The 17,275-nt window shown below is 40.3% G+C and overlaps 1 protein-coding gene across 3 annotated transcripts in view; it reads right to left on the reverse strand.

The window, feature by feature from the left end:
- Positions 1 to 3,073: 3,073 nt before the first annotated feature.
- Positions 3,074 to 17,275, reverse strand: part of LOC126328958 (inositol-3-phosphate synthase 1-A) — a 68,343-nt gene continuing 54,141 nt past the window's right edge. For all 3 annotated transcript variants that reach the window (XM_049996083.1, XM_049996082.1, XM_049996084.1), the window contains exons 9-10: positions 5,167 to 5,332; positions 3,074 to 4,443 (exon numbers count right to left, since the gene is read on the reverse strand). In XM_049996083.1, coding sequence (XP_049852040.1) covers positions 5,174 to 5,332 — 159 coding nt within the window. In that variant the 3' untranslated portion in view covers positions 3,074 to 4,443; positions 5,167 to 5,173. The remainder of the gene's footprint in view (positions 4,444 to 5,166; positions 5,333 to 17,275) is intronic.

Genomic DNA, 17,275 nt, shown 5'->3' on the forward strand with positions numbered 1-17,275 from the left:
TCAATTGTTGCAGTATTTGAAAGGTTTAGTTTGTTTTATCTAGCAGACAGTGACAAAATAGACATAATCAGATCGGGAAACCACACCAGTCTTGGGCCCTATTTGTATTAACAGCTTTTGCAGTATTAGACAGCGACATTTCGATTTTTCAGGTAGCAAAATGTTTGACGAACTTTCGCAGAAAGTAAAGTACATTATGTAAAGCTGTAGTAAGATTAGAGAGGAAAAAAAAAACCCTCTAGGAGATAAGGATTGAATAAATGTGTATTGTCTTGCTTGTCTCGTGTTTATTATTTAATTTTATGTCACACAAAGCAGCAAGTTGTTAGCTGACAGGGAATAAAGAGTGCATATTTTCTTAAGAGTTGTTTTTTATATATAATAATAATAATAATAATAATAATAATAATAATAATAATAAAGGGACAGAATGTCAAACTGGCTGACTGTAAGCAGGAGAGACACCACAGGACATTTCAATTTCCTCTGTCCTGAATATAGTTTGATGGCATCCATTACAAAATATACACATTTCAATTCCACTGAGCAAAGTACAGACACATGCGATAGAAGAATGCTGTGTGAGGAGGTGAAGCACTGCACTTTGGCACACTCACGACCAAATAACACGTGTTACATTTCCTCGAACACACGTTTTATGCATCAGACTCTTCAGAAAACTGTGCGCTACAAAATGAATATATTTTTGAAAATTGTTTTCTCTTTTGACGTCCTATCTCAAAGGCTCGAGGGAATGGCGGGGTATTGCCCCGGTTTGGATATATCGTAGACCTAGGGCTGATGTGCAGAGCAGTATGAGTTATAGTGGGGAAGTGGGTAGTCTCCACGTGACCCGTGTTTACATTTAGTGATTTTGCTGTTTCCTCTTCATCTACTGCTCTCACGTCAAATGAAAACAAAACAGATTTCTGTAGCCGGGAGCTATCAAGTTAATTAAAATACATTCATATTATTATGGAAGGCTAAAATGTGTTGTTAGTTGCAGATTTTATTTTATTTCCACCTTCCTGACAGTCAAGCATTAATTGCCTTGCAGAACAATGAAGTTATTTTTGTCGGTTTGTTAAATAAATTTTCCGCTGAGGCAGACAATATATTTAAAACAAAGTGTTTAATTCCACACACTGTTAGCTACATTTCAAGGGCGCGTTTTCAACTTCTAGCACCTATGGCATTACGCTATAATAAACAACCAAACATGAGATAACACAGTATTGGTAAAACAAGAAAATTTACACCCCAAAAACCACATTGATAAGCTTACTATCAGGTCGTGGCCTACTTCACTGGGAATCTGGACATATGAATGTGCACTTTAAATGTATCCTCTGATGTCTTGTTTCTTGTATGACATAATGTAAGCTCTTTTAATGTTTTACACGTGCAAACATAAGGGCTCCCTACGGCATCGTAGTTTCGCAAGCGCGGTGATGTCTGTCATCTGGCACTCTCTGGCAACTGCAGAAGTCGTAGGAAAATATTCCTAATGGTGGTTTGAAAAGCGTTACCATCAAAGCAAATTTCCTCTTGCGCAAGTTGAACTATGCGCGAGAATGTACGATGAATTTCTTTAATCACAGAGCATTTGACTCTCATTTAAAAATCAACTCTTTGATGGTGAGCCATTTAGATGAATTTCGAGCACAGAAGATCACACATTTATGTCGTTATTAAAAATTTTACTGGAACATTTGTGTGATACATCGTAAATTGTAATATGTGGATAAATGACCAACATTACATGTGAAAGCTCAGCTTCTCTTGCTGCTTATTAATCTTACAAACCAATATTATATGTGAAAGCTTTGCGTTTCGTGTAGCAACACTATGTATATTAATTATAAACCGTTAACTTGTTCTGTTTGTGTGTGTGCACACTAGTTACCAGTGATGTTGCTATTGGCTGACTACATCACGTGTCCTAAGCTCTGAATACCCGCTGGCGAGATCACATGACATGAGCTATAACTGGCTTAGAAAAGCACATCACAATCTCGATTTCAGTACTCAGAAAGTAACATGCGGTTTTTGGTGGAATTTGAATTTATACTTTCATAAAACATGTTGCTGCACATCAAAGATCTCTCCAAAACATGTTTCCCCCCCCATGTTTAGTTTTCTAAAGCGCCGAGAAATTCTACGATTGTGTATAAAACCATTATCATTCAAATGACTGATAAGTTATACAGTTCCGAGAGAAAATATACTGTCAGTTAACAGGGAAAAAGTATGTTTTCACCCGGGAGACCGTGTATTTTTAACCGGGAAATCCGTGAATTTTTTCCCTTGTCCACGTATACACCCTGTATGTTGCTACATCGACAGGAATCCAGAATTTGAGACTACATTTGTGGGGTCTTTCCAGCATGAATTGAATGGACCTGCAATTGCTTGGCACTTATTGCTTGTCTATGGTTATATTTTCTCTAGGGTAGTAAGAACAAATAATTTCACCAAAATTCAGATACAAGAGTGAATTTATTGGCTGACAGGCATTCAGCTTGGGAGTTTTTCTCAAAACTGAGAAATATGAGAAGCTTCAGAAACCTGTTCCTTGGCACAACATCCTTGATGAAAGTAGTCCCCCCCCCCCTCCTCCCCTAAACACACACACACACACACACACACACACACACACACACACACACACACACACACACACACAGGAAACATCAAATAATCATCTACGGACATTCTTTTTGCTCAAAGTACACCCCAAGCATATAAAAAGCTATCAGTTTGCCAGTTCCTCATGTGACAGGTATAATTGTTTTTAGTGCTTTTTGAAAATTTGACTTATTTCTTCATGTGATACAGCACTGCTTCATCACAAATAAGAGGGAAAGCAGAGTCATATATTCGTTGGTGAACATGAAGTAGGGGCTCTTCTCTTCTTTAGAACTTTTGCAGTCAACAGAAAAAGAAGAAGAAGAAGAAGAAGAAGAAGAAGAAATGAAATGGGTAAAAGGAGGGTATGGAGCACTTCACACAACGATACAAGGAAAAGGAACTGATAGCTTACTGCTTTAACTAAAAAAAGTTAACATGCGAGTTGGACATTAATTTTCAAATATTTATTCAAAATTAAAATCAACACAAAAATAGTAACAACTACTTTACAAACATTTATAACAAACTATTAATTCTATTCCACAGATTACATGAACAGTTGTGTATTTATTCATAATCTGTATGTCTTTGGCCATTTTCAGACTTCTGTTAGTGGTCCAATGTGTCACCTGTCCAGTTTCACCTTATGAGACCTGCAGTAGTCATCATAAAATGATCCATACTTTACCAATAAGCAGCACAGAGCAGGAGGAATGCAATGTATAGCACCATAACACATTTGTATTCTTTAAGATTTTACCATTTTTCTTGTGCCCTTTTAAGAAATTAAGTCATTCAACATGAAATATAATAGGTTTCTCTCCTAATCACCATCAGGTACATTTTCTCCACTGTTTTGGCAAAAATTTGCTGTCTGTTTATGCACTGTATAGCTGTAGTCTGTCTAAGCAAACACTGCCCATGATATCTTTCATGCAACGTCCAATGTCAGTGGAATGCATCAGTTTGTCAAGTTACAATCAACATGATTTTTAACGAGGAAATTTACATGCCCATTCAATAGGGAGGTTCCAAACTAGTGGAGTGCAATGTTTTTTAATTGATTTGTATTAACAGGGACAGTAAAACATGAAGAATAACCATTTCTTTAGCTGGACTGCCAGTCAGCATGGGACACGACGGCACTGCTGATGCTGGATTACAACACTAAGTGTTGCATTAAAGATGCGATGAGCAGTATTTGTTGAGGGATGACTGACTACACATCACAAAATCAAAATTGCAAACATCTGCCTAAACACTGAAGAAATTGGGCCTCAGGTATCCTAGGAGGGACACCATATATATTACCAGCTAAGTGCCACAAGAGGAACTCAAAACTTAAAATAATTGACATTCCTATATTATATTAAATGACTAACTGTAATACTGCATTCAGATTCACTACAATAATTCTGATAACATACATACAGCGCATCACACAATTTCACAAGCCTATTTGCACATAAAGTTTACGTAACTATGAGATCCTTTTTCATAATACACAAATGGAGAAACATCAAATGCATGTATTATTCTACAACATATAGCAATTACATATTTTCATCTACACTGGTCACAAACAAAAATAAATGCATCTCATGATATGACAGTGGATTTCTTTATCTACAAATGTTTGTGGCTTAAATGAAATGGCACAAAGAGTTTTCGGTTGTTAGGAATTATATGGTTAAGTACATAATTTTTAAATGCATAACATCATGTTTGGCTGTTTAATAATGAAATATGTGCTTACTGACAAAGAGTTATTGATCTGTAGTGATTTTCAGTACACACACCCAGGAGCTCCACCTGTGAATGAAAAACCAGGACAAGCACTCTTTTAGAAAAGTTGTAATGGTACGGCAACGAATTAGTTTAATGGACACAATAAACACTGTTTAAAAAACAGTCTGTCATTGTTTTTGGGATACAAACTTATCAACACCAGAAAGCAAATAATAAGAAATCTGAAAAATCATAACAGCTCATATGTTGTTACAATTGTAAAAACACACAAACGATTAAAATTATGTAGGGCTCCAAATGTTGGAATCTGCGTCTTTCATAAATGATGATCATGCTTAGAAACTTGACTACTGTATTTGCAACGGCAATATGTCAACCGTTTTTATGATTTAAAGGTGGAGATCTTTCTCTGCTGAATGATTCTAAAAAATCACAAATGAATACTGAATCAATAGTATGTGTGAAAACTTGTGTTCTCTTACACACACACACACACACACACACACACACACACACACACACACACACTGTCTTCCTAGTGTCACTGCACACTATTCTATCTCTCATTTCTTAATGCACTGACGAATGCGTATGCTCATTTTGGGAACAGAACTCGTTATGATCTTTCTTAAAGAACAAAGTGTGGTCTACAAAAAATAATGTGCAGTTTAAAATTTCAATTACTAAGAACGTGAATGATAGATGATATCACTCACTGACTAAAGAATTGGAAAATTTTCACTATTGAGATTATAGCTATTAAAGTTTAGTGTGAAATACATTTACCCATATGTCATGATGTACTCTCCAATAAAGGAAACTGAAGTTTGTGCTCCAAAAGCATATTATTTTCTGGAGGAAGCCCAATACAGGCACGCATTATGTTTTCAATACAAGCACGCTGCTTTGCTAAGGCATTCACAACTGGTGTCCCTGGTGGAACTAAGGGAGCCTGAAAAGTAACAAGTGAAACCTATATCAGCAATCATTTTAGTAACAAACATTTTAAAAAGCACAAGGAGACAATACAGACATAATGAAAGCAGAAATAAATTAAGTATATTTCACACAATTTGAACAATTCTTCAAGAGGAATACACATTTAACAAAAAACTTGTTTACCTGCTCAAATGAACTGTGCTGTACTGATTCTCGAATGGAAGGATTTAAGTGACTGATATAAAACAGAGATAAGGTTTACAGCAAAGAATGCAACGGTCTAAACAAATTTATTTAATTGTTCAATATCTTTACACTGTTAAAGTTTTGTGCCTTTTTATTTGTGTCTTTTGAATATTGTGAAATGAAACCTAAGAAACTTCTTGGCAGATGATCCATGGGCCTTCTAGAGAATATAACCTGAACCTTCTAATGTGTTGGCTGGTTGGTGTTGGGGGGGGGGGGGGGGGGGGGGGGGGGGATCCCAAATAGCTAGGTTATCGGTCCCATGACTTAATGCAGGAGAAACTAAGGGAGGAGCAACACCAACAGTACAGTCCAATCGATGGGAAAGAAAGACGGGCAAAGAAATAGGCAGAAGGAACATCAGTGTTGCAGGAAGAGTAAAGAACAGGATGGAGAGGAGGGGGGAGGGGGGGTGAAAGCAGGAGCACACCAGAGGCATTACATGTGGTGAGGTGTCGGCACTGCCACTGACCCACCCCCATCCCCACACACCAGACCATGACCTTGACCCAACAAAGACAACACCAGGGTACACATACAAGAAAAGGGAAAACAAAACAGCACAAAATACCTGACAAAATGTAGGGAAAATGCCCAGGATTGAGGTAAGGCTGAACATCTCCCAAACATATGCCAGTTCTAATCAAGGGACGCCAACTCCAAACAGAAATTCAGGTACTTAATAAATCTGGAAATCTGGTAGGGCAAACCACTTTTGTGAAGAAAACTGAAGATAAGGAAAATCATGCAAGGCTTTTCTGCTGATGCCTGTAACAAGGAAGGTTAAAGGGTGTGTTTAGTGTGAAGGGCCAAAACATGGGGGCAGTCCAGCAAAATATATGGATCACCATGAGGGGGGGGGCCTCCATTATAGAGAAAAAAAAACACAATGGGTCAATCTAGTATGGTCGCTACGAAGACAGCAGAAGTTGGTAGATTCCTGGTAGGAGTGGCGGAAGCAAGAATGCCACTGGCGGGTGCCCCTTAGTTGTTGTTGTGGTGGTCTTCAGTCCTGAGACTGGTTTGATGCAGCTCTCCATGCTACTCTATCCTGTGCAAGCTTCTTCATCTCCCAGTACCTACTGCAGCCTACATCCTTCTGAATCTGCTTAGTGTGGATATCGATAGTATAGGAAACCAGGGGCTGGGACATACAAACTGAAAGAAGAGGCTTCCAGGGTCAACCTGAAGACTATCGAGAGGGTTAGTGCAAAAGGCACCTGTAGTCAAATTGATACCAAGATGGTGGACCAAGTCCGAGAGAAGCAGCCTGGAAGGTCAGCAAAGCCACAAACTTAAGAACCATAGTCCAGATGGAGGAGAAGAGTTGAATGATCTGTGCCCCAAGGGGTGTGGGAAAGGAACCAAAGGTCACTGAGATAATGGAAACAGCCAATCTTTGGAAGGTGGATATGTAAGCTTGCTGTTAGAAATAAGACAAAAAGAACAGAACTTGGGGAGCACTTAGGCATGAGGCAATGAGGTAGAGTTCTGGACTGGGATGGACCATAGTACAGCAACATAAATACACAACTTTTAATTTAAGGGGAGAGAACTGAAAACAGTGTTTGAGCGGGCCCCCCATCACCAGCAGACGGCCAAAGAAGCAGGATACTTCTCCAGTGAGGTGGAATGAGCAGCCCCCGGAGGGGAGGGCATGAGAACTGCAGGGGAGGGAGAGAGGAGAGGGGATAAGGAGGAGGGGAAAAGAGCATAACAGGAGCAAAGCTAGATGTCTTAGACACAGGGTGCACGTGGACATATTTCGGATGGGCCTCAGTGTTGGATAAACGATCAAGGGACTTGTACTCCTGTACCTTCTTTTCCTTCTTATAAACTGGGGAATACAGCGAGTGTGGAGGGATCCAGAATGAAATTTTCACTCTATAGCACAGTGTGCGCTGAAACTTTCTGGCAGATTAAAACTGCGTACTTGACTGAGACTCATACTCAGGACCTTTGCCTTTCGCAGCCAAGTGCCCTGCAGACAGATAAGAGCTTCTGTGGAGTTTGGAAGGTCGAGATGACGTACTGGTGGATCTAAAGCTGTGCTTGAAGGTAGCTCAGTCAGTATAGTACATACCCGCAAATGGAAAATGTCCTGAGTTTGGTCTCAGTCAGGCACATAGTTTTAATCTGCCAGGAAGTTTTCTGGAGAGTGATGGTCATGGCAATTAATGCACAAGGGTGGCAGAACACAGGTGCTCCCCTCATGGAGTGGGTGTCCACATTCACTGCATAGAGGGGTCCACTGTACAGTGGAAAGACATCACCCCAAAACAAAGACACCGAAAACACCCCACAAGTTATGGGACGTACGGGCTTCATGTCACACCTATAAACCCTGACTCAAACCGTCTCCAGGATGGTAATCCCCTCCCTTCAAATTCCAGTATCAATGTGGCTGTCCGTATGGCCTTTCTGAACACGTCAAATTTTAAACAAACACCCCGCTGTCCCTCGTCAGCTTGCAGGATGAGGTCCGTATGGAAAAGGGCACTGAATTGTATTCAAAGACTGATGAGGAGTAATAGACATTGTGATGTTGTCAACATGGCCGCATGCATCACGGGCTGCAGAAGTAGTTCTGATCAACAGGAAACTCAATTCCATCTTACTCAGACTGTCCAATTTTCCACACTTTTCTTCAATAGTTCCACAAAAAATAACAGTTTAGCACTTATTAAAGTGTCCTAGTCAGTCGTGGTGCAGATCAGGTAGCAGAAAGGGGGTTTCACCATAAGGCAGTGAGACTGGCCCTTCCCTCAGTGGGTAGGCAGGGAAGAGAAGGCAGCAATGTCCTAATAAGCAGCATTAAAGGATCGATTCCGAACTAGAGAGAGGGCTGCAGAAGAATGGGCATGCTTTTGGAGCTTACTATGTTTCACGTGAAAAGCATCAGCTCTGATACCATACACTCCGATAATGGGCTCTTCCCTAGAGTACCACCCAGCCATAGCAGGTACAATCAGGCACAGCAGCCACTGCTGGGAGATATGATGCTCCAGAATGATAAGCAACTACTCAGGCATACATGGTGAGGTAGCATCTCAAGTATCAGAAGTGTGATCCCTGTGTTGTCAGGGGGCTCCACCAAAAGGGCACATAATGATAACAGGGTGTATATATGGACAAGGAAAAACAATTCCCGGATTTCCCAGTTGAAAACACACTTTTTCCATGTTAAGTGACAGCATACTTTTCCTCGGCACTGTAAAACTTATCAACCCTTAGAATGTTTATGGTTTTCTACACAGACGTAGAATTTGCCGTCACTTTAGAAAATGAAACCCAGGGGGGAAAAAACATGTTTTGGAAAGATCTTTGATGTGCAGCAACATGTACACTGCATTTTTTCATGTTATAGAGGTATAAATTCAAATTCCACCAAACACAGCATGTTACTTTCAGAAGCAATGAAATCGAGATTACGACGCGATTTTGTAAGCCAGTCATAGCTCATGTCACGTGATATCGCCAGCTGATGACAGCATAGAACATGTGACGTAGTCAACCAATAGCAAGATCACTCTAAAGTAGCTCAAACACACAAAAAAGAAAAGTTAATGGTTTAAATTAATATACATAGTGTTGCTACAAGAAAAACAAAGCTTACACAAATAATATTGGACTCTGAGATTAATAAGCTGCAAGAGAAGCTAAGCTTCCACATATAATGCTGATCTTTTTGCGCATATTACACTTTAAGAAACATCACACAAATGTGCCAGTAGAACTTTTAATAACGACGTAAATGTCTGATCTTCTGGGCTTGAAATTCTTCTAGATGGTTGTCCTCAAAGAGCTGATTTTTAAATGAGAGTCAAACGCTCTGTGATTTAAGAAAGTCATCGTACATTCTCACACATAGTTCATCTTGCGTAAAGGGAAATTTACTTTGAAAGTAACATTTTTAAAACCACAATTTGCAATATTTTCCCGCGACATGTTAGAAATTGGTTCGTTTCAGCAGTTGCCTGAGAGCGCCAGATAACAGGTGTCACTTCGCCTGTGCAGCTACAATGACGCAGGAAGCCCGCATGTTCGTACGTGTAAAACATTTAAAAGATCTTGCAGTATGTTATAAAAGAAACAAGACATCAAAGGATATTGCAAGAACAGCAGAATTTCATGAACCATATTAAAATGCATAATTCGGCTTAAAGTGCACAATCATATGTCCAGATTTAGATGTAAATTTTCTTGAGTACCAGTACTGTATTATCTCATGTTTGGTTCTTTATTATGGCATAATACCATACGAGCTAAAAGATGGAAAGCGTGCACTTGAAATGCAGCGAGCAGTTGAAACTAGCCAACAGTGTGGTGTGAAATTAAACACTTCGTTTCAAATAAACTGACTGCCTCAGCGCAAAAGATTAATAAAAGCCAAAACTCTTTAGTAAACCGACAAAAATAACTTCATTGTTCTGCAAGGCGATTGATGCTTGACCGACAGAAAGGTGGAAATAAAACCTGAAACTAACAATATATTTCAGCCTTCTGTAATTATGCGAACATGTTTTAATTCATTTGGTAGCGGCCACAGAAATTTGTTTTGTTTTCATTTATCGTGAGAGCAATAAACGAAGAGGAAATAGCAAAATCACTAAACGTAAACACAGGCCACGTGGAGACTACCCACCTCCCCACTACAACTCAAGGCTGCTCTGTGCATCAGCCCCGGATCTACGATATTTCCAAACCGGAGCAATTTAGATAGTGGCGCCCAGTCATACATCTGCAGCCAGAAGCGGGAGAAGGTACTACTCATACGCGACTCAACTGCGCATGAGCAAGAACCCGCCCGCAACTGCTCAAATGAACCTAATGTAAACAGTTGTCAAGTCCCACTCATCGGAGGCAATTTGTTGTTAGGAAGCACTGCATATTCTTCCTGAAGCCTTTGACACACTTTGGTTGGCAGACGCTTGTATGAGAACTATGTTTTTTTGTAGTATATGGCGCATTAACATTTCCTTTGCGACCTAAGTTTTATTTTCATTTTTTTTCTCTCGTTCATGTTTTGTTGCTGCAGTATTATTCTGCAGAAGCGGGATACAGTCAATTCTTTGATATAAATTGGTTCTTACTGGTCAAAATCACAAAAATTTAACTGGTAACTAAAACAATTAATAATTCCCGGAATTCTAAAAAAACCCCCGGTTCTTCCCGGTTTTCTCCCGGATGAAAAAATTTACGGGTTTTTTCCGGATGTCCCGGGTCGTATACACCTTGGATAACGATCCCCTCCCCCCTCCGCCCACCGACTGGCTTACTGTACTGGCTATATAGTATTGAAACACAAACAGGTCAAGGAAAAGATGGAAGATATGGTAAGGCCACATGCCGAAGATGCTAAGTAACTTGGTTTTCCCCTGTTGGCTCACACTATGGAGACTTATACACTCCTGGAAATGGAAAAAAGAACACATTGACACCGGTGTGTCAGACCCACCATACTTGCTCCGGACACTGCGAGAGGGCTGTACAAGCAATGATCTCACGCACGGCACAGCGGACACACCAGGAACCGCGGTGTTGGCCGTCGAATGGCGCTAGCTGCGCAGCATTTGTGCACCGCCGCCGTCAGTGTCAGCCAGTTTGCTGTGGCATACGGAGCTCCATCGCAGTCTTTAACACTGGTAGCATGCCGCGACAGCGTGGACGTGAACCGTATGTGCAGTTGACGGACTTTGAGCGAGGGCGTATAGTGGGCATGCGGGAGGCCGGGTGGACGTACCGCCGAATTGCTCAACACGTGGGGCGTGAGGTCTCCACAGTACATCGATGTTGTCGCCAGCGGTCGGCAGAAGGTGCACGAGCCCGTCGACCTGGGACCGGACCGCAGCGACGCACGGATGCACGCCAAGACCGTAGGATCCTACGCAGTGCCGTAGGGGACCGCACCGCCACTTCCCAGCAAATTAGGGACACTGTTGCTCCTGGGGTATCGGCGAGGACCATTCGCAACCGTCTCCATGAAGCTGGGCTACGGTCCCGCACACCGTTAGGCCGTCTTCTGCTCACGCCTCAACATCGTGCGGCCCGCCTCCAGTGGTGTCGCGACAGGCGTGAATGGAGGGACGAATGGAGACGTGTCGTCTTCAGCGATGAGAGTCGCTTCTGCCTTGGTGCCAATGATGGTCGTATGCGTGTTTGGCGCCGTGCAGGTGAGCGCCACAATCAGGACTGCATACGACCGAGGCACACAGGGCCAACACCCGGCATCATGGTGTGGGGAGTGATCTCCTACACTGGCCGTACACCTCTGGTGATCGTCGAGGGGACACTGAATAGTGCACGGAACATCCAAACCGTCATCGAACCCATCGTTCTACCATTCCTAGACCGGCAAGGGAACTTGCTGTTCCAACAGGACAGTGCACGTCCGCATCTATCCCGTGCCACCCAATGTGCTCTAGAAGGTGTAAGTCAACTACCCTGGCCAGCAAGATCTCCGGATCTGTCCCCCATTGAGCATGTTTGGGACTGGATGAAGCGTCGTCTCACGCGGGCTGCCCGTCCAGCACGAACGCTGGTCCAACTGAGGCGCCAGGTGGAAATGGCATGGCAAGCCGTTCCACAGGACTACATCCAGCATCTCTACGATCGTCTCCATGGGAGAATAGCAGCCTGCATTGCTGCGAAAGGTGGATATACACTGTACTAGTGCCGACATTGTGCATGCTCTGTTGCCTGTGTCTATGTGCCTGTGGTTCTGTCAGTGTGATCATGTGATATATCTGACCCCAGGAATGTGCCAAAGTTTCCCCTTCCTGGGACAATGAATTCACAGTGTTCTTATTTCAATTTCCAGGAGTGTATTTAAATGTAGGTCAAACCCCAAAAAGGGGAGGGTGGGGGTGGGGGTAAAAAACAATGGAAATAAAAATTAAAAATAAAATAAAACTCAAAAAGGACCAAGAGGAACAGAACCATAAGGGATCACAGTAACCAGGTGGACAGCCTGCCCAATGTATGCATGGACATCGAGAGACGGGGAAGGAGGAGTGGACAAAGGGGGAAGGAGGAATGGACCGCAATAGCTCGTGTCCTATCTACAAAGTTGTGAAAGAGCTGTGGGCCTACCTGGGAGGAAGGAGGGAAGGAGTGCATTCATAGACAATGTTGTAAAATTTCAATGTATGTACAACAATTATAATTCAATATGGCGTACAAATATATTTCCTTCTTTATCTCATGTGGAATTAACTCGAATTGTGACTTAACAATACTGTTTTTCTCAAAGAAGATGCTCCACTCACTGTGACGCATTACTCGCCAAGCAGTGATTGCAAGCTGAATTGACAGGTCTCCGTGCATGTTACTGGAGAGAGAAGAGATTTGTCATATCCTTGGGTCGTGCAACAATGTAATATCCAGCCTTTTTTTTTCCTTTTTCCTTCTACTGCTGCTCTAGAATATCATTTGACATATCCCCTGCAGTCCCTTCCAACATAAAAGGAAACCTAAGGAGGATCCTCGCACTTCCACAATGTGGTCTTCTATATGGACGTATCTACTTATCTGGCACATTTGATCAATTTTGCTATCACTGAGAGTGCTATCAAAAATTATTCCATAATATTTTGTCTTTTTTATACAAGCAATAATTTTTTTCCTTAGCAGTTCAACAAATATAAAAATAAATTCATTTTGTTTCTCTTTCACCCATCTTCAAATTTTAAATATTGCTCTTTCATTACTGGATATCTTTCACCATAAACTGAACCATCTCCGAGAAATTTCCCTTGTTTTCTGATGAAATATCTTCACAATAACTGTGGAAAGCAGAGTTTTGCTGGGCTAAAAATAGTTTAATACCAGAAAGGCAATGTAAAATGTTTCTCTATTTCTTGGTCTTATCATTATTTGCCCACGTAAATTTAAAATATATTTATAGTACAACTGTGAAGATAGTGTAGGCTTCAAGAATATCTGAATCTACCAGACATCTAGTTATCATTCTATAGTTGTTAAGTTCCATGTAACATTTTATTTTAAAAAAAAATAATAATAATTCAAAAAATTATGAGCACACCCAATGATAATTGCCATGGCCCGAAAATAGCTATTGTTTATATTTTGCACATGTATGGGGCCTCAAACTGCCTCTTTGTTTTCTGAACATCTTGAGATTTGATTAAAAATGGTCTGGTTGCCATTAATTTAGATACTCTGCGATTTCTTTGTTGTCACCCTTGCTAAGCAAAAATATCTTCCTTTCTTAATATTTCTTGTAACACTCTTTGTCGCTTATGCTAAAACAGCCTTATGGACACTGAATCCTTCTGCTATATTGACTGATTAGAAAAGTTTTGATCTGTTAGTTACTACGTGGTCTAAGACAATGTCCTCATGACTCAGTACTCTATCTGCTCGAAGTAATTTTCAGACAAGAAGTTTATAACACCACCACACAAAACCCTGTCTATCGTGTCAGTTATTATTGCGTGACTACCTCATTCTACACCTGGTAATTGATGTCTTTTACATACAAGCACCACAATGACAATTATTATAAAAGCATTGAAAGCAAAAACTATTTTGACATCTTGCATAACTTATGAAAGGCGATTGTTTACATGGACAACCTTTTCGCAAAAGATCTGTTGGAAACCATACTCTGTTAATATTCATGAAAATTTCTCTTTCCATCAGAAAGCCTGGAAGTGTACCAGGCAGACCAGATCATCTCATTAAAATTGGAAATGAAAGCTGCTGATGCACTACTGACTGTATTTTCATACAGTATTCATGGAAATTTATTTCTCTGATTGAAAATAATAGACTTTTTTACCTGTCTATAAAATTAGAAGTTACAAGGTTATACAAGAGTAGTACCTTTTGGAGGAATCAATTTAGTTGTACATGCTGGTGATTTCCTGTCACCCTGAAAGATTTCATCATATAATTCAAGCTTTGCTTGTTCACCCAATCTGTTCTTTTCCCACGTAAAAATTCAAACAATAGTCCAAAAAGTCAATATACAGTCCTGTTCTTAGCCTCCCAGATTTTGAAGAAGTTATGACATTTTGAAATTTTTGAACATATTCATTTAATGTTTTTTAGCTCAGGGGCAAAAGTTGACAATTGCTTCTTGTAAACAAATACTTGATGTAGGACTTTTCCAGAGAGATGAGAGCATACTGAATAGTACACATACATGTCACTTTATTCATGTTGTTCCTTTTGACAAAAATAATTTTGTTTTCTTTGTCCAATACAGTCCTGTTCTAAACCAACTGATACTAAAGCTCTGGAAAGTGAAAACAACATAAATTGAAGTATTTTGTGAGAGAGTTTTAAAAATAAGAGGTCAAAATGAATCTGTAAATACTTTGCAATAATTTACCTGTCTGATAAGTGTTTATAACAAAATCCTTGGTATCAACCTGAATGACTAGGTTCGAAAAGTCATCAAGGTTTCTTCAATCGTCTCTTTTAAAACAAACTTTGTCATTTTCCATTAATGACTTCCAAGCTTATTTTTGACTTTATGAACTCAGGTGTCAGCAGGTTTAAGTTCAAAATCTGTAAATTATTGTGCTGGTGCTAAGGCCTACTGCTGTAATCCCGAGTAGTCACTTGTTGATCATTGTCTCGAGCTTCACCAAAATAATCATATGTCCAGGATTTATTATTGTATGCTTATCAAATTGACTGCCTCCTTTCTTTATTTCTCCTTCCCACTGGGATAAGTTTCCACTTGGGATGAGCCCTTGCAATATTAACAACTTTAATTCCGTAATACACAGGAAGATAGTCTACTTATCTTCTTTTTTCTTCTTCTAGCTCACATTGAACTGATGAAATATGGTCTGCGACTTTTTCAAAATATTCCTCATCACAGTTTTCATTTTCATGAGCAAGTTCATCATCAGGCACAAGTATTTTTCAGCCTGCATGTCCATCGTACTTCTTGGGCCAGAGATGCTGGAATTGGTGGCCATGTCTGTATTCAGTGTGCATGCTTGTGAGTATGAATGGTTTGTATCTCTTTTATTGATGAAGGCTGTGGTCGAAAGCTGTATGTAGTGTTTTTTTAATTGTGTCAGTTTACAACTTAAAGTGCCTTCTATACAATAAGCAGCAATTTGTCTTTTCATACACTGTTGATTAACATGTTACTTATATATTCACCTCCCTTCCTATCTCCTTCCTTTCACAGTTGTTTTTTAGTGCATTATTTTTTCCACTTTTTATGTACCCTTCATACATTCTAATCTATCTCTGGCTCTCACTATGAGTTGCTTATCATATCTGAACTGACGCTGGTACACTGCTTATTATTGTACTATCTTTGGCCCCTTTTTTCTTTTTCTCCTTTCCCTGGCAGAACACAGGCTGACAATTATAGAATTATATGAAAGAAAATTTAAATTAGTTACAAACTACAGTGTGCACACAATTTATTCAATGTGTAAACGGCACTCCAGATATTTGAATTTAGGTTATGACATGTTCAATATCCTGCCATCATTGGCGATGATGTGGCGCAGACAAATAGCGAAATTCTGCAGGGAGACCTGCTGAAGTGTCGGAACATCGATGCTGTCAATGACCTCTTGACTGGATGTTTTCAGTTCAGCAGTGGTTTTGGGGTTACATCTGTACATGTTATCTTTAATATACCCTGCCAAAAGGTGTCAGATGTGTTCTGATCCAGAGAATATGGCAGCCAAACGAGGCCCATGCCAGTGGCCCTTTGAGTACCCCAGAGCCAGAATGCGGTCACCAAAGTGCTCCTCAGGACCTCAAACTCTCCTGCTTCAATGGGGTAGAACTACATCTTGCATCAACCATATCTTTTAGAAATCAGGGGCACTTTGGACACTGGGGATAAAATAACCTTCCAAAACCTTCAAGTACCATTTGGTAGTCACTGTGCCATCACGGAATATCACTATTCTATGACGACATTGCACATCACAGAGTCACCTGTTAACAGTGAAGAGACTTGTTTATTCGGATATGTGGGTTCTCTGTCCCCCAAATGCGCCAATTTTCCTTATTGACGAACCCATCCCAATGAAAGTGAGCTTCATTGCTAAACCAAACCACAAGCACGTGCATATTAATTCCCATCATGCCCCATAGCCAACCATGCAGTTTGAAAGTCCTAACACAAACCAGTCATAATAACAATTTTATTTCACACAGATAGATAATTGTTACCCAGCAGGTCAGACGCTTTTAGCCTGGGGTCTGAGCGACATGGCACTTCTCCCATCCCATTTACCCCTCTTCCACTCAATTCTCCTTTGCTCCCTAAACAAGCAACCTATAGTTTGGAAAGTTGGGAGTACTATTTTGTTATTCTTTCAGTAGTGAAGAGAATTGCGCACCTGCTATAGGTAAGTAATGGTCAGTACTTTTAATAAGTCCCTGACTAGCAGTTTTCTTTTTATACAAGTAGTTCTAGTTACTGTTAACAATCACATTAATTCCTCCTCAACCTGTGCCTTTCACTAAAGCACGTAAAAATTTCTGCATGTTCTTAGAGACTAATCTGAACAATGAGAACATGAATTTTTGCATTCAGAATAGTTCAACCAAATTTCAAAATTAGGTTAAAAATTGTTATCTGCAGACATATTTTATTAAAAGTTCCTATCTGTCTTTCAAAAAGCTGGGAACAGACACTTGTGATATATACAATTATTATGCAGCACAATTCAAAGGTAATTTGATTTAGGTAGAGAGA

The sequence above is a fragment of the Schistocerca gregaria genome, chromosome 2 (assembly GCF_023897955.1).
Source record: "Schistocerca gregaria isolate iqSchGreg1 chromosome 2, iqSchGreg1.2, whole genome shotgun sequence".
Taxonomy (NCBI): domain Eukaryota; kingdom Metazoa; phylum Arthropoda; class Insecta; order Orthoptera; family Acrididae; genus Schistocerca; species Schistocerca gregaria.